The sequence below is a fragment of the Megalobrama amblycephala genome, linkage group LG1 (assembly GCF_018812025.1).
Source record: "Megalobrama amblycephala isolate DHTTF-2021 linkage group LG1, ASM1881202v1, whole genome shotgun sequence".
Lineage (NCBI taxonomy): Eukaryota > Metazoa > Chordata > Actinopteri > Cypriniformes > Xenocyprididae > Megalobrama > Megalobrama amblycephala.
In genome coordinates, this window is record NC_063044.1 from 52,298,714 (window position 1) to 52,317,630 (window position 18,917).

General features: G+C 36.2%; 1 protein-coding gene across 5 annotated transcripts in view; it reads right to left on the reverse strand.

Moving 5' to 3' along the window:
- The window catches only part of rbfox3b (RNA binding fox-1 homolog 3b), a 223,215-nt gene that overhangs the window by 16,371 nt on the left and 187,927 nt on the right, over nt 1-18,917 (reverse strand). For 3 of the 5 annotated variants that reach the window (XM_048200603.1, XM_048200597.1, XM_048200629.1), the window contains exons 6-12: nt 18,753-18,806; nt 14,397-14,489; nt 13,483-13,543; nt 13,238-13,291; nt 5,333-5,465; nt 4,678-4,717; nt 136-194 (exon numbers count right to left, since the gene is read on the reverse strand). In XM_048200603.1, the coding sequence (XP_048056560.1) occupies nt 136-194; nt 4,678-4,717; nt 5,333-5,465; nt 13,238-13,291; nt 13,483-13,543; nt 14,397-14,489; nt 18,753-18,806 (494 nt within the window). The remainder of the gene's footprint in view (nt 1-135; nt 195-4,677; nt 4,718-5,332; nt 5,466-13,237; nt 13,292-13,482; nt 13,544-14,396; nt 14,490-18,752; nt 18,807-18,917) is intronic. The other 2 variants (XM_048200609.1, XM_048200620.1) reach the window with 2 other exon arrangements.

Sequence of the window (18,917 nt, forward strand, 5' to 3'; positions counted from 1 at the left end):
GTCTAGCAGAAACAACTGAGATTTCACAGAGAGATCTTTGCTGTGAGCTGGATGGGTTCTCGTTGAGATTTCTGACCTAAATATGTGAAATGTGTGCAGGTAATGAATGTGGTGCGAGTGCGCAAGAACACGTACCTGTCACTGTACGCTGTAGCCGTCGCAGGCTGAGTATATCTGTACGCCGCGTATCCGCCCTGCAAACACACAAAACAATCATTTATGCATTTATTTATATATGCATTTTTAAGCCTTCTCTGCAAAGTATGCTGCATTGACTTCTGCAGAATTATGCACTCTCAGAACAAGCGCTATACCTTTTTTTTTCTTTTTCTTTTTTTTTACCACTTAAGGGTGCATATTAGAACCTAAATGAGTACCTTTTGAAAGGGCACTGCCCCAGTGACTTTTTTTCTCTGAGAGCGTGTAGCATAACATCTCAAAAGTGAGCATATAATGCCTTCAGATGCAGATCTCTATGTTTTGAAACACATCTGCCTCTGTGTTTTTGAAAACGGAGCAGATTCTGTTGATTTGGCGCTTGTATCATAATCAGCAGAGACTCTGAGGTGGAGTCGAGCTCATTTGTCTGTAGGCAGATCGCTAATAACACACATTAATCAGAGCGTCAGAACGAGAACAGCCGCTGTTTTACATTCTCCGGCCCGGTACACACAGAACGCCCATGAACGTCCAGCACGTGCCACTGGGAGGCGCTACAGAACACGCTTTCGGGATGCTGAGTGTGGAAGCTTTACATTGATAATGTGTGGTGCATTTTGAAAGTTTATGTGTGGGGAATTTGAGACAGTCGGTACAGAACGGCTTGTGCGTTCCTGATACGAGCACACAGAGACTCTCCAACACTACGGGAAGGCTTGAATTACACGGCTTGATTTCCCGTCACTTGGAAAACAATTTAAACGGGAAGAAGTTTGTGAGTGAAGGAGTGAAATCAGGTTAGAGGTTGAGCGGGGGATTGTGAGGTCACGTGACCCCTCCTCTGCGCTCCCGTGGGGACAGGAAGTGAGGAGGAGCAGGCGTGGTGAACTTCCTGCGGGACTGTGCTGATTGGAGCCCCAGCCTGCGAACACACGGGGTAATAAATCAGACTGTCAGCACCTCCGGCCCAATACACAGAACACGCCTTTATCAGGACACTGAGAGCCCGACGCTAAATATAACAGACCACACCACTGAAAATGAGAGAACCAGAGGAGACCAGCGGAGAACAGAAAGAGACTAGAAGAGAACACCGTAAAACTGAACAGTGAAATGAATTGAATGAAATTAGCTTGTTTCACTCAAATGATAATGAAAGTTCATTGTACTTAATAGGAAAAAGTTGTGTGAACTTAATATTTGATTTTAGTAAGCTGAACTTAATATGATTGAGTTGAATGTAAATACTTATATGTTTTGAGTGTTCTGAACTTTTACAGTGTTCCTTTGTACCAATGTTAGTTTTAGCTTATTCTTATGTAACTTTATTACTTTGAGTTTGATGAACTTAAACCATTTAAGGCAGTCGGTTTCCTCAAATCATTTAAGTAGCTAATATAGTTGTTAAGACTTAGTTAGATTTGCTACCTGAATTCAAACTGAATGAGTGGAATAAACTTAAAATCTTTAAGTTGAGTTTACTCTAATGATTGACTAAAGCAAAACTAAAATATAAGTGAATTTAAGGCAATTGTATTCGGCATATGGTTTGAGTTACTGTAACTTTTCGGGTTTTACAGTGAAGATGAGACAAGAATAGATAAAGAAAAGAAAAGAAATGTGAAGAAAATCAAGTGAAAACAGCCACAAGACACTTAAAGGACAGAGAACTGAACAGAAATACACAATAAACATCCAACTACAATCACATCAGACACAACGGTTCGAAATGCCAAATGTTTTTAAAAGAGATTCAAAAATCGACTGAGAAGGTGCCAATCTGATCTCTAGAGACAGGTTATGAAAAGAAAGAAAAAAGATGAGAAAAAGGGAAGAAAAAAGAAGAGAAGACAAAAGAAAACAGAAAAGAAGAGAAAGAAAAAGGGAAAGAAAAAAGACAAAAGTAAAACAGAAAAGAAAAGAAAAGAAGAAACATAAAAAGGAAAAGGGAAAGAAAAGAAAAAGAAGAGAAGAAAAAAGAAAAACAAATAAAAGAAAAGAAAAGAAAATGAAAAGAAATAAAAAAGAAGGAAAAAGAAGAAGAAAATAAAATGGAAAGAAAAGAAAGGAAAGGAAAAAAGAAAAAACAAAAGAAACTAAAAGAAGAGAAAAGAAAAACAGAAAAGCAAAGAAAAGAAGCAAAATGAAAAGAAAAAAGAAAAAAAAAAAAGAGAAAAAATAAAGTATTTTTATTTCAGGCACAGAATAAAACAATTTAAAAGATAATTACGACTTTTCCGATTGATTGTTTCCGATTTCAATTGTTTCCGCCACTGAATAAAATATATAAAAAAGGTAATTGCGACTTTTTTCTTGCAATTCTGACTTTTCTCAGAGATATAAACTCACAATAAAAGAAGACAATTTTTTTTCTTTTTTGCGACTTTATGGCATGCTGTTCTGAGAAAAAAAGTCAGAATTGTGAGGGAACAATTACATTTTTTTATTCAGTGGTGGAAACAAGCATCCATAGAAAAAGGGAAGGAAAGAATGAAAAAAGAGACAAAAAAAGAAAAGAAATTTTTATTAAGACTAACACTCTCATATATCAGTATGTTTCATACAGTTAGACTCTCATTTAAATAAAATAAAATACAAAAAATGAAATGAAAAACATAAAAAACTAAAAATATATGTAGTTTTTTAAAATAAATGTATATGAAAAAAGAGGCAAGAAGCTGAGAGCAGAGAATGAGAGAGAGAGAGATGAGTGTGTGAATATGTTCGTCCTCCTGCGGTCACTGAGGGTCAGTGTGTCACTATCAGTGTGTGTGTGTGTGTGTGTGTGTGTGTGTGTGTGTGTGAGAACAGCAGCGCCGGCGGGAAGATGAATCTGTTTATCTGAAGCCGCTGTACCTTATCAGTGACTCACTGTGACTCACATAGACAGCAGGACCACCAGCAATGAAGAAATCACTCCAACACACACACACGCACTGCAGCTTGAGTCCGGCTCACACTAACACACAACTGTTCTCTGTAAACTCTCTCTCTCATACTGCTGTTAAAAAAGTCAACTTTTCTCTTCTTTTCAAGCGGTTAACAAAACACCAGGGCATCCGACTAGGTTTACGAGGCCTGCAGCATCAGTGCTGGCAACACCAAGGTCATGGGTTCGACTCCCAGGGAACGCATGAACTTATAAAATATTGATCTTGAATGTAATGAAAGTCGCTTTGGGTAAATCCAGCTGCCAAAAGCATAAATGTCAAGTCAATTTTATTTGTATAGTGCTTTTCACAACACACATCGCTTCAGAGCAGCTTTACAGAAAATCATACTGTTAACATTTGTAATATATCGATATCTTCATGCCTTATAATAGCGTTTAGCAGATTACATATGAGCGACTGTGTGATAATAAAAATAATTTTTGCAGCAATATAAACAATCAAGCAGTTGAGATTTGCTATAGTCTATATTACTTTACATGAGTGTACTGTGTGTGTGTGTGTGTGTGTGTGTGTGCAGGAGATATCCAGCTATACCGCAGGCTGATAATGCAGTGTGTGTCCAGAGCTGATATACTGACAGTAGATGTACACTTCATTATTCAGCTGTTATGTGCTCATGTTGAGGATTTTCAACACTGTGAAGTGTTGTTCAGAATGTAAATGTTATCAAGGCATCATTTTGTGTGTGTGTGTGTGTGTGTGAGAGAGAGAGAGAGAGTTTGTGTGTGTGCATGTGTGTGTGTGTGTGAGCGTGCGTGAGTGTGTATGTGCATGTTTGTGTGTGTGTGTGAGAGTGAGTGTGTGTGATATGTGTGTGTGAGAGTGCGAGTGTATGTGAGAGAGTAAGTGTGTGTGTGAGAAGAGTGTGCGTTTGTGTGTGTGTGCGCGTTTGTGAACGTGCGTGTGTGCGTGAGAGTGTGTGTGCATGTTTGTATGTGTGTGTGTGCATTTGCGAGCGTGCATGTGAGAGTGTGTGTGCGTGAGAGTGTGTGTGTGTGTGCATTTGTGAGCGTGCGTGTGAGTGTGTGTCAGTGTGTGTGCGTGATATGTGCGTGTGTGAGAGTGTGTGAATGTGTAAATGTGTGTTGTGTGTGAGAGCGTGTGAGAGAGTGTGAGTGTGTGTGTGTGTGTGAGAGAAGAAGAGTGTGTGTGTGCGTTTTCATGATTCATGAGGACACAAATGTGTATAATGACATGGGTATTACACTGGTATTATGACGTAAACATGTTTTATGATGACATTTCATGAGTTCGCATATTTAAAATAGCTTATTAAAAATGTAAAAATGCAGACTGTTTTCTGTGATGGGTAGGGGGAGAGAATGTACAGTTTGTACAGAATATAAAAACCATTACGCCTATGGAGAGTCCTCACTAAGATAGCAAAACAACCCTTTGTGTGTGTGTGCGTGTGTGTGTGTGTGTGTGTGTGTGTGTGTGTGCGTGTGTGTGTGACTGAAGCGGATCTAGAGTTCAGTGTTCAGGTTTCTGTGTTGATGGACTCCAGAGCTCCAGGACTGGAATTTCACTCCTCTCTCATCCCTCAAGAAACAAAGTTACTCACGTAGATCTCGGCGCCGTAGAATCCGTCCTGATACACCACCCTGCGTTCAACAACGAGACAGAGAGAGCGTCTGATTATCAGCGATCACACGCAAGAAATGAGCATGAGAACTGCTGCGTCAGGAGGAACAGGATGGTGCAGAATAAAGTCACATGACTGCGAGAAATAAATCACTCTGGTGCAGAGAGATGAAGTATGAGAGCTGCTTCTGCATGCAGGACCACGTCACGTCCAGATACAGCCATCAATCCTTTAATTGCATTAATTAGACGGCATCCTGAGTAATTAATTTAATTAGCGTCGCGCGGATCAATATTTGCTGTGAAAAGCCTCCAAATGAAGATGATTCTGCTGCGGATGAGTAAATATCCACATTTATTTCTGTTGCGCTCTGTGCAATACAGACTGATTCAAAGCAGCTTCACTGTAATAAACAATATTGCAAAATTATTCAATTATGAAACGAATATAATTTCATCTGCACAGCAGCTCCACAGAAGACAACAGTGTCATTATTCAATTTGATTCAGTTCGGTTCAACTGTGAAGTTCATCAATTATGAATCAGACTTGACTCAGTTGAAGTTTTGCTCTCGTCTAACAGTGTGAGAGCAGTTCAGCTGATGAGTATGAAGAGAGTGTCAGACGGGACTCACGCTCCATACGCCGGGATGGGTGGAGGAGGAGGAGCCGTACGGAAGGTGTTGTAAACGGCACGGCCTCTGCCCCTCAGATGAGCCCCTCTGTACGCCACCGTCGCTCCTGCCGCGGGATACGGGAACCCCGCCACTGCAAACACACACACACACACATACACCGAGAGCATCAGCAACTCCTGCTCACTGGCGGTTATGAGGACACACAGTACTGTACATGTGCTGCATGTGTCTCTGACGCAGCTGGATACTTCAAGACAAGAATAGTTGTTTGCACATGCAAAACTCTTTGTCTTGTTGCTAGTGTATTCTGTGTGGTTGCTTAACGGTTTCTTTCTGTGTTGCAACCTAGTCAAGTCTCTGTGATCCTCTGCTCTCTATATGGTTTGTGTCCCTCCTTCAAAGTAAGCTCATTTTTTTCCACCCATTTTATCATCATAAGCTTATTTTACCCATTTATCGGCCACCAAAAGCCTTTTTAACCAATTTATTAACCAGAAAATGCCCCCCCTTTTTTTTCATCCATTAATGTATTTTTTCACCATTTTTTCCTTATTTTTCTGAATTTTTCCCCATTTTATTGGTTACCAAAAGCCTTTTAAACCATTTTTTTGTCTTATTTTTGTACCTATTTATTGGCCAGAAAATGCTTTTAACCATTTCCCCCTTACTTTTATACATTTCATTGCACACCAAATTAATTTTTTTCACCATTTTCCCCCTTATTTTATTTTAAACAATTTTATAGGCCAACAAAAGCTTTTTTTTTTTTTTTTTTTAACTAATTTTGTATGCCACCAAAAGAATGTACGACTTCTTTTCCTTATTTTAAACAATTTATTGGCCAGCAAATGCATTTTTTCTTACTTTTTACCTATTTTATTGGCCACCAAAAACCTTTTTAACAATTTTTGTCCTATTTTTAATTTATACATTTTATTGCACACCAAATTATATTTTTCACCATTTTCCCCCTTATTTTTTTATCCAATTTGATTGGCCACCAAAAGCTCTTTTTAACTTTTTTTTCCTTTTTATTTTTAACCAATTTATTGGCCAGCAAATGCTCTTTTTTTTTTTAAACAAATTTTATATGCTACCAGAATAATTTATAACTTTTTTCTTTATTTTTTCACTGGCCAGCAAATGCATTTTTATTTTTTATTTTTAGCTATTTTATTGGCCACCAAAAGCATTTTTTAATGTTTTTTTCTTATTTTTAACCTTTATTGGCTAGAAAATGTTATTTATTTATTTATTTATTTATTCATTTTCTTTAATCAATTTTATTGGCCTTTTTTTTTAAACCTTTTTTTCCTTATTTTAAACCATTTTTCCTTCTTATTTTTACCCATTTTATTGCCAACCAACTTTTTTCTTATTTTCACCAATTCTACTGGTCACCAATAGCATTTCTAACCATTTTTTCTTATTTTTACTTAAAGGCCAACAAAAGTATTTTTTAACAATTTTCCCTTTGTTATTTACCCATTTTATTGGCCACCAAATACAGTTTTACCATTTTTAATCATTATTTGTACAAGTCTATGCTTAGAATAATCTCCTCAAGTCATAAAGTTTGATCTCTGTTAGTTTGCTGCATCACTGGTACTGTAAGTTTACAAAACTTTGACATTAATATGGTTTGATTCTTCATAAATCTGTCCGAGTTTACCAAGAGATGTGTATACAATCTGTTTGTGTACAAGGACTTGGTCACTTTATCCTGAAACTGACTGATCAATGAATCACACAATGAAAGGACATCAGATATTTTTTTGTATCAGTTCAACAAGAACGTAATACATATATACATATCTCACAGAAGTGAGCACACCCCTCACATTTTGTAAATATTTTATTATATCTTTTCATGTGACAACACTGAAGAAATGACACTTTGCTACAATGTAAAGTAGTGAGTGTACAGCTTGTATATCAGTGTAAATTTGTTGTCCCCTCAAAATAACTCAACACACAGCCATTAATGTCTAAACCGCTGGCCAAAAAAGTGAGTACACTCCTAAGTGAAAATGTCCAAATTGTGCCCAAAGTGTCAATATTTTGTTTGGCCACCATTATTTTCCAGCACTACCTTAACCCTCTTGGGCGTGGAGTTCCCCAGAGCTTCACAGGTTTCCACTGGAGTCCTCTTCCACTCCCCCATGACAACATTATGGAGCTGGTGGATGTTAGAGACCTCACGCTCCTTCACCTTCTGTTTGAGGATACCCTACAGATGCTCAGTAGGGTTTAGGTCTGGAGACATGCTTGGCCAGTCCATCACCTTTACCCTCAGCTTCTTTAGTAAGGCAGTAGTCGTCTTGGAGGTGTGTTTGGGGTCATTATCATGTTGGAATACTGCCCTGCGGCCCAGTCTCCGAAGGGAGGGATCATGCTCTGCTCATTCATAGAAACTGTCCTGTTAAACCGCTGTATGGTCTTGGCCACCGTGCTGCAGCTCAGTTTGAGGGTCTTGGCAATCTTCCTATAGGCTACGCCATCTTTATGTAGAGCAACAATTCTTTTTTTCAGATCCTCAGAGAGTTCTTTGCCATGAGGTGCCATGTTGAACTTCCAGTGATCAGTATGAGAGAGTGAGAGCGATAACACCAAATTTAACACACCTGCTCCCCATTCACACCTGAGACCTTGTAACACTAACACATGACACTGGGGAGAGAAAATGGCTAATTTTCACTGGACATTTTCACTTAGGGGTGTACTCACTTTTGTGGCCAGCGGTTTAGACATTAATGGCTGTGTGTTGAGCAAATTTACACTGATATACAAGCTGTACACTCACTACTTTATGTTGTAGCAAAGTGTCATTTCTTCAGTGTTGTCACATGAAAAGATATAATAAAATATTTACAAAAATGTGAGGGGTGTACTCACTTCTGTGAGATACTGTACATTTTAATTATAAAAAGGTAAGAATCAGTCACTGAAAAATAATGTCTGACTCCTCAAAAGTGTCTCCTCTTGTACAGACATCTGAATCATGCCGTGTCTTTGATATATGTAAATTTAAGCTCATAATGAGCAGGCGATAGGCTACACTGCCTCAATAAAAACACATTCATCAAACCAGCCGACATGCTGTTTCATAAACCCCCAGAAAAAGAAAAAAAAAAACAGCTCAGAAAAGCATGAATAGAGAGAAAGATGTAATAGTGACTCTATACAGTCAGTGACGGGACAGTTACTCCGCTGCAGAAGGACTCATAACCGGACACGTCACCCGCTTCATCTCATTTACAGCTTCCAGTTGTGTGAAGGAGTTAGAGAGAGTAATCCACATGCCGGGGAAGAGACGCAGATTAATCAAATCAACTGCAAGTGCTTCATTATCTCCGTTACGTGCCGAGCAACAATGAGAGAGCTCATCTACACTCATTAAGACACTTCAGACCGGATCTGACTGGAGTTACAGGGACTACACAACAGCTTAAAGGAAGAGATCTGCAAAAAAAAATAAAAAAAAATTGTGTCATCATTTACTCATTAGCTGCTTTATATTTTCTTTTCGGAGCTTGAAAGCACTTGGTCACAGTGTGTTTTCATTGTATGGCAAAGTCTTTTTTGTTGCATTAAACGACAACATATGTGTGAATGAATGATGACAGAACTGATGGTGAATTATTCCTTTGAAGGAAATCCTGACATTATAAACCTCTCTGTCTGTGGCGCTGAAGTGATTCTCAGTGTAAAAGTCCTTTAATAAGAGTCACGTTGGGCGTTACAAGTACGAGCGGTGCTTTTCTTCATTCGTCAAAGTCATTTGAAAAGATATTCAGCGTCTACATTTCCATCAGCAGTGCCAACACACGAAACGATCATCGCAACGGAGCGACTGGATTCCAGAGCGAGGCCGGGCCGGATACTCTCTGAGCTCATTACCTCAGACTCATCACTAGAGGCTCATGGGAAGGTTTGGGTTGCAAACAACAAAGAAGAGCGAAGAATCTGGCGCCACAAAGGCTTCCATCAGCACAAGTACTCCTTACTACAGTCAAGCACACACAAACCTCAATAAAACACACCTACATATCATCTCACTGCACACTGACAAACACAACAGATGCAGCTCTTTATCGTAAGAGCTTCAGAGGAGTATAAAAAAATATATATATATATATATATATATATATATATATATATATATATATATATATATATATATAATTTTTTATATTAATATTTAAGTAATATGTTACAGTATTTGCATAATATAATAATATTGTATAAGTTATTTTAATTTATATAATTATATATCTATTACAATTTATATTTTATGTAATTATATAAATACATAAATATATATATATATATATATATATATATATATATATATATATATATATATATATATAATGATATAAATTAAAATATAATATAAATGATTAAATTTATATAAATTTAATAATTAAATATAATATAAATATAAATTATTATATAAATTAAAATAACTTATACAATATTATATTAATTATTATAAACATTATTTAATATATATATAAAATACATTTTTATATTAATATTTTTAAGTAATATGTTACATTATTTACATAAAAATAAAATATAAAAATATGTATGTGTGTGTATATTGTGTGTATACCATATTGTGTATATGTATACACACTATATGCATTTTTATTTTTATATTTGTGTGTGTGTATATATATACATATATATATATATATATATATATATATATATATAAAATATGTACATATTTATATATACTATTATATAATTGTATATATTATATAGTAATAATGAGATTTTAAATTAAGTATTTTTATATTTGATATATTTATATTAGTAACATATGCAATTTATTTAAAATAATTATAAAACGTATAAAATATACTATTACATATCATTGTATAATTATTATTTTATTAATTAAATGACTTTAAGTATAATAAACTTGTTTTTTTAAGTCACTTTAACATAATTAACAAAATTACTTACAAAACCTAGTTGAATCTCATTTCAATTAACATTTATTTGTATAGTTTTCACAAAACATATCTTTTCAAAAGCAGCTTTACCGGAATCTCGTATAACTTAAAAAGTTGAAATTGCTTAATTTATTTTGATTAGTGACAGTAATCTAAAAAACATAAGCTGCTTTGACTTACTGATGATATGATTTATTTATTTATTTATTAAAAAAAAAAAAAAAAAAAAAAAAAATTCAGTGTATAGCATTATTTTACACAGACACCACCTGGTTTGAAATTTTTTGTATCGAATACAATGAAATTCACACGATTTTAAGTGTGAATTCAGAGTCCAAAAGGTGTCCAAATACATTGATTGATTGAACGAACGAACGAACGAACAACATGAGTGTGTTCCAATGATGACATGATTTCTCTGTGTTGTAAATAAGTGAGAGGAGAAACATTATTAGTGTATATATCAGTGGCTGCAGGACGACAGCCACTTCTGAACTATAATATGCGGATGTTTAGTCCTGATAAACTGTAAGGCAGCAGTCTGTGTGTCTCAGCAGCGTGACGAGGGAATGCACAGCAATGAGATGATCTGTGTTATTTAAAGGGTCGGGTTCTGAGACGGACCATGAACTTCCTCCAGATGAAATATTAGCAGCTCGTCTCATCAGAATGCAAAGGCTTCGTATAACAGACGGCAATAAACGGAGAGAAACCCCCGTGAGTCTGTGTCTCGCTGCTCGATTACACTCCGAGAGGCCGGCGGCATCTTTCACTCCATCGCTCTCGTTCTGTTAGCCAACTGAAAGCCAATCTGACGCACCCGGATAACCCATCCACAGTACAGAGGCTTCACAATCTGATAACTGTGAGTGGATGCTTCACACACACACACACACACACACACACACGAGAACATGAGCAGCGCTGCATATCTCTCTAGTTCTTTCCTTTTATACTGTCTGCAATGACAAAAAAAGACTGAATGACCTGGGTTTTTTTAATGTACAACAGTATGTATCTATCTGTAATATAAATATGTGATAAATTATAATATGTGTGTGTGTATAGCCTATATATCCATTTATCTATAAGTCAGTGATGTCCATTGTCTGGTGTTATTTAAACATGTATGTAACCCTCTATGTTTTGATGTGTTGTGGTGGCTTAATTTGTCTGCGCTGTGTGTTAGCGTATGTCAGCGTATGGCTCTGCTGAGCTCTAATGTCATTTCATTTTCCTTATGAAAGACTTTTACAGTTATTGAGACTCGAGGGCAAATCAGAACGAACTGAAAACAGAGTGCGCAAAATGAACTGAAGCCAATTACTCTGTGCTGAATTCTTCATTTGTGCCACCGAAGAGTTTTAAAAGAAATGTGATCCGTGACTGCTAATCAAATTGAGCCGAGAGCTAACTAGCAGCGCTAATGACACGACCACCATCTGACTGCAATAAATTAAAACAGCGGTTATGATGTGTTCAATAGCGTGTGCTTTTATTGGTAATGGAAACCAACGTGGCATCTAGTTTCACTAATAACACGCTAGCATGAGTAGTTTTATTGGGGTGCTGGTAGATTCGAGTGCTAGCGCAGCAGTCTTGGGTTCACTTCCATAAAGTGGAAAATTACTGACATCAGCACTGCGCCTTTGAGTGAGACATTTAACCCCAGATCGGCCTGGGTGGGACAGCCCCTTAATACATCTGCAGTGAGCTTGTCTGGGTTAATAACGCCAGTTAAATGACAAGCATCACTAGAGCCCTGTCTGTTTACACCTGGTATTAAGATGCGTTTTGGTCGCTAAATACAGGTGTAAACAGGGTCTAAAACAGGGGGACTTATATTACATCTTGTGAAAAGGGGCATTATAAGTCTCTGGTGTCCCCAGAATGTGTCTGAGAAGTTTCAGCTCAAAATACCCCACAGATCATTTATTATAGCTTGTCAAATTTGGGCGTGAGCAAAATCACGCCGTTTTTGTGTGTGTCCCTTTAAATGCAAATGAGCTGCTGCTCCCGGCCCCCTTTCCAGAAGAGGGCGGAGCTTTAGCAGCTTGTGCTTCGGTTGTTCAACAACAACAAAGCTGGAGAATCTCACACAGCCAAAATGAGGATTGTCAGTAACTGTGTTCAGCCTTACATTGTTCAAATCGACACTGATGGAGAGACTCAGGAAGAAGTTACAACTTTTAGAATGAAACTGGACGTTTCTGAACGATTAGTGGATAAATTGATGTAGTCGCTGTGGAGTTGATTCAACTCATCGACTAGCATGTGCCGTCATGTTCATCTTTTGTGCAAATCCAGCGTTGATGAAGTTTGTGAAGCAGTCCGGTGTAAAATGACGGGAACAACACTCGACTACAACAACTCTTCCTCTTCTCTAAAGCAGCTCAACATGGTCTCGCCCCCTTGGTTGTGTGTTCTCGGGGGTGGGGTTTATGCAAATTTTAGGGTTTTTGATGTCACCAACCCGGGAAGAAGCTCGTTGTAGTCCCTCCCTACCAGCCGTCTGTTGTAAACCATAAAAAAACGATTTCTCTAAAAGAAAATATTTCCCTTTACATTGAACTTTGAGTGTCGTAACTTTGCAGATGTTGTTTATGCTCAAACAGCAACATTACACACTAACTAATGTTAAAAAAGTGAAATCATAATCAAGGATCCCTTCAAACTTTGTCGAATGAAGACCCAAGTTTGGTTTGAAGATAAAAAAAATGTACCAAGCACAATGTTCTCTCACCATTATTGATTTCTAACACACACTCACAGCATTCGGCTGGTCTTTAGTTTCACAATCAGTAAAATCTTAAATTGATATTTTCTTCAGGGAGAAAAAAAATGCAAACGTTTCAGCACCTGTCAAATTGACTTTTGCGTAAACAGGTGTGCAAGACAACAAAATAAAGCGATATTCCCCAACGGTCTTCCTCACCTGCGTAGAGCTCCGGTCCGTAAACGGCTCCTACAACCGGATTGAGCTTCCAGCCTGTAGAAACACAGGACAGAGATGGAAATATCCGGCAAACACCTGAGCGTGCGCTTTAATAGATCCTACTGGTGTTAAAATAACATCTGTCAGTGATAGTCAGGAGCGTTAAGCAGCTGTAATGCTGAGGCAGCAGGTGACAGGCCGTTTTGTCATTTTAAGGAGATTTATGAGCAGAGAGGCGCTCTTACTGTTTGTGTACGGGTTTACTACTTTCTTATTCGTCATCACTCTCGCTGTGGCGTTGTTCACCTGAGAGAGAGAGGGACAGAGAGAGATGTGAGCGGGCTGCAGGAACATACATCAAAAACACATGCATAAAAATACTGCGCTCATGCAAAACACGCATGCATGTGAGTAATATCTCACAACTGTGCCTGTAATGACCCACAATGCATCTCTTCTGGCTCTTCTAAACCATGCACATGACGCTTTACAGAATGTGTTATTATTTTTGGATATTTTGCAAAATTTCTGGTGTTAACTGATGACATACACAAGCATTGAACAACAATCTCCCATGATTAACAAAAGTAAACAACACTTTGAACATGATTTCTGATCTGGCCATCTGTATTATCACTTAAAATACAGCTGGTTATGATTGGTTTAACTGTTTACACATTATCCAATGAAAGACGAGGATGAACAGATTAAACTCCTCCAATGGTTGTAAAAACATGTTTCTTGTATGACCTGGAATAGTTTTTATGGTTTTATTTAGATTAACCCTACACTGTAAAAAGTAACTGTTGGTTTAACTTAATTAAGTTACCTGGTTGACTTAAAATTTTGAGTTCATTGAAATTAAAAATCTGAGTTAATACAATGAAAGAAATTAGTTTAATCAACAGAAACTCAAATATGTTATCTGAACCACATTAATTATCTAAGTTGACTTGACAAAAGAAAAAAATGTGATAACAAATCATGAAAGAAGCTGTCAATAGAGCATGTTGTATTTAACCCAGAATATTCCATTAAGATGTCACACAAACACACACTGGCAGGTAGCATGCAGATGCTCGGGAATCTCAGGATGAGGACAGGAAATGAGGTCAGCAGGCAGGAAAGGAGGATGGAGAGAAGGGGAAAAGGAAAGCACCTCGATTTTACGTCCTTCTACGATTGTACCGTTTAGTTTCTCCCGCGCACGATCTGCATCTGCGCTCGTTTCAAAAGTTACAAAGCCAAAGCCCTGCGGACGCATGGAGTGAAGCAGGAGGAAAGAGAGAGAAACAGCATTGAAGGGGTTTGGAGAGAGTCAGGAGCCCACGAAAGGAAGGAAACATGAGGGTTACAGAGAAGCAGACACACAGTTTGTATATAAAGAGGTTCAGTCAGGTCATGTTATAGTGACAGATTAAGCAGAAATAACATATAAAACCTATAAAACCCTTTCAGAATGTTACAAGTGTGAAATGTTGCTTTACTCAGAGCTATAACAAGTGAGTTCAATCAGCAGCCATGTTAATAACACCACCAGGCAGCTAAGCAAGTAAAACTTCATTCGCATGAATGAGGAAAGACTACTGTATATATATATTAGTGCTGTCAAAACAGCATTAACGCAGTGTTAATGCAGGCGATTATTATTTTTTTTTAGTGTAACGCGGTAAAAATATTTAACGCAATTAACGCAGCATCGATTTTTCCATCATAATTTGGCTCTTATTCACACAATGATTTTAAACCATTTAAGCGCCACAAGAATTGACAAGAATATTTTTGGTGCAACAAAAAACCCAAAATAACGACTTATATAGTGATGGCCGATTTCAAAACACTGCTTCATGAAGCTTTGGAGCATTATGAATCTTTTGTGTCGAATCATGATTCGGATCACGTGTCAAACCGTCAACAGCTGAAATCACGTGACTTTGGCGCTCCGAACCGCTGATTCGACACAAAAGATTCATAATGCTCCGAAGCTTCCTGAAGCAGTGTTTTGAAATCGGCCATCACTATATAAGTCGTTATTTCGTTTTTTTGCCGCACCAAAAATATTCTCGTCGCTTTATAATATTAATATTGAACGAATATTTTTAGTATATTAATGGATCTTGAGAGAGGAAATGTCATTGCTGGCTATGCAGGCCTCACTGAGCCATCGGATTTCAACAAAAATATCTTAATTTCTTTTCCGAAGATTAACGAAGATCTTACAGGTGTGGAACGGCATGAGGGTGAGTAATAAATGACATTATTTTCATTTTTTGGGTGAACTAGCCCTTTAAGTTCTCTTTCTCACTTGAACAAACAACACACAGAATTATGCCAAATGCCCGTTTTGTTGAGTATCCTCATAATAACACTTAAATGAGTAAAATCATGTTTTTAATGAATTTAAAGAGTTGTGAGGAAATAATACGCACATCAGATCTGCGTCATGTTCAGCAGCGGCAGTTCTTAAAGTGACAGCAGCCTAATAAACCAGTTGCTGTGATGTCTGTCATTAATGTTAATCGGGAAAAAAAAGGTTTGTAGCTTTAATAAGGATTAATCTATATTTAATTTATCATTTATGCAGTGAAGATTGTAAAGTGTTTGATAAGTGTTTGTTTTTCTGTATATTATGTATATTATTCTGCATATTCTGGAAGGCCACAGGTAAATATGACATTTATTATAAAGAATTTATGTGAAGATTGTTTTAAGTGTACTTAAATTAAAAGTTATTTTTTTAAAGCATAATAAATGTTGAAATCAATAGCTTTCAGTTATACTGTCATGTTTCATGTCTATAAGTGATGTTTTAAAAAAAATCAATTTCATAGAGACATCAGTAGCAGTATTAGTATCAGTATCAGTGATACTGTCCTTCATTCATAAAAAGATGACATTAAATAAATATTTAAAATATACTGTCTTTAAGTTGCTTCTACATTAATTTGAAGAGTAACTGTGAAATTATTACAATATAAAAATATTAAAAACTCCAATTTTTAAATAGCAATTCATTTCAGAAAAATGTGCGATTAATTAGTTAATTTGTCGATTGACAGCACTAATATATATATATATATATATATATATATATATATATATATATATATATATATATATATATATATATATATATATATAAAAAACTTTAATATTCATAATATTCTGAAATAATATTTAATTGCAGGAATGATGCAGAAAATTGAGCTTTGCATCACAGGAACTTGTATCATTTTAAAATATATCTTTCATACTGTCCGCCTTAACCCAGGGTTTAAGAGGTTAACCCAGGTTAAATGTGAAAGATTGTCTGGGGTCACCTTGATACAGCGGCCAATAAGAGTGAAGAGGGGGCGGGGCTGCAGATGATGGACTGTTGGATGGCGTTTGGCTAATACAGGATGAGCTACTAACAGCCCGAGGGGTGGGTTAATATTAGACGCTCTCACACGCAGGAACTTCAGTGCCTCCTGCTTGATATATACATCAGTCAGAGAGATAAAGGAATAAATTGAGGAAGGAAACTGAGGGCCAAATGAATCCTGTGGACATCTCACACGACTGCATCTGCTCTGCTCTTCTCTGCTGTTTTATCATGCAATAATTAGCTTACACAGAGGGGTGAAAGAGAGCCCATTTTTCAAAAGGGACAAACATATTGAATGCAAATTGCTGCTTCTTAGAAAATAGATTGTTTATTAATGGACCGGTGGGTTCATTATACAACAACGCTGGTGGTGGGGACAGCAAGGCATCATGGGTAATGGGCTTTGTAGGGCACACACAACAGTGAATGGTTGCTTGAGCAGAGCACGCTGTCATCTCCATCTTATGTAGCTGTCGGGGACGCGATTACACACCGTCCACAGAGAGACACGCAGGACCAAACACTGACTGTGCGCTTTACGTCTGAAACTCCTCCATACACTTCAGTGAAAATAAAGAATTTTCATTTCATTTTCATTTTCTAGTGTGAAGAACATTTTAAACATCTAAAGAACCTTTTGTGGAATGGAAAGATTCCATGGATGTTAAAGGTTCTTTGCGGAACCATCAATGCCAATAAAGAACCTTGATTTTTCACTTTCAGTACTTTCGTCATGCTCTGTTTTTGCTCAGAGAGATAACTATAATGCTTGCACTATTAGTTAACAGCTCGATGCTTCATGATTGCAACTTAATATCACATTTCAAAAGTCATTATGAGCATTACTGATGTTGGAGACCCCAGATATAAAACACAAGTAAATACATTTTTAAATGCTCAGATTCCCTGATTGGTGAAAATTGCATTCCGACTGTATGGTAAAACAGGAATAAAGCTTCAGTCAGAAGACAGTCATAGGGGAGGACCGGGGCTAGTTGTCACAATAAAACTGCACTGACATACATTAAGTCTCAACAGTCACAATATAATAATGAAAAACATTATTTATATATATATATATATATAAAAATATATATAATGTTTTTCATTATTATATTGTGACTGTTGAGACATAATGTATGTCAGTGCAGTTTTATATAATTTATTAATATAATTAAACTAAATTAAAATATTTTCAATAAAAATAAATATATATTATATGTATATATATATATATATATATATATATATATATATATATATATATATATATATATATATATATATATATATAATTAAATACATTAATGTGTTATTTTACTATTATTTATATATTATTATTTGTATTAATATTTTGAATTATATTTTATTTTCATTTTTATTAATTTAATATTGTTTTATTTTAATATTTAGTAATTGTGTCATATTATTTATAAATTATTATTTTTATTAATATTTTGAATTATATTTTATTTTCATTTTTATCAATTTAATATTGTTTTATTTTAATATTTAGTAATTGTGTCATATTATTTATAAATTACTATTAGTATTAATATTTTGAATTATATTTTATTTTCATTTTTATCAATTTAATATTGTTTTATTTTAATATTTTGTAATTGTGTCATATTATTTATAAATTACTATTTGTATTAATATTTTGAATTATATTTTATTTTCATTTATTTTCTGTTAAGAATTTAGGGAGTTTTAATGTTTAAAGTTCCAGTTCTCCAAAATATCTTGAAAAAACGAACCCAATGTGAGAAACAGTCAGCGGTCTCACCTCTCTGTCACAGCTTTGGAGGAAAAATAATAGGTTAATTGACATCACTATTATTATAATAATTCATACAGCACAGCAAAGACTGCAGTCGACATCAGCAGCAAGAGTTTGTACTTGACTCTCTCTGTCGTCTGAGCAAACACCAGATTATCATGAAGTCCTGCGAGCGGAGCGACGGCTGACCTCGCGCTCTGATTATGTGCACTGCCATGTCTGTTTTGTTCTTTGACTTTATAGTCTTTAATCTGACTCGAGGAAGATCAAACCGGCGTCTCTAAGCCAATAAAGAGTTCAGAAGAGAGCGAGAAAGAGCGTCGCTACACAAACAGAGAGGAGAAGAAAGCAAGCGTCATTCATACCTTTGATCCTCTTTCATTAAAGATAATCTCCACGTCTAAGATCTTCCCAAATTGCTGCAGAAAAGGAGAGCGAGAGAAAAAGAGAGCAAGGGAGAGAAAAGCAAGATGAAGAAGGGAATAAGAGAGAGATAAATCAATTAGGAGCCTCTGTGTCCATGAGAAAGT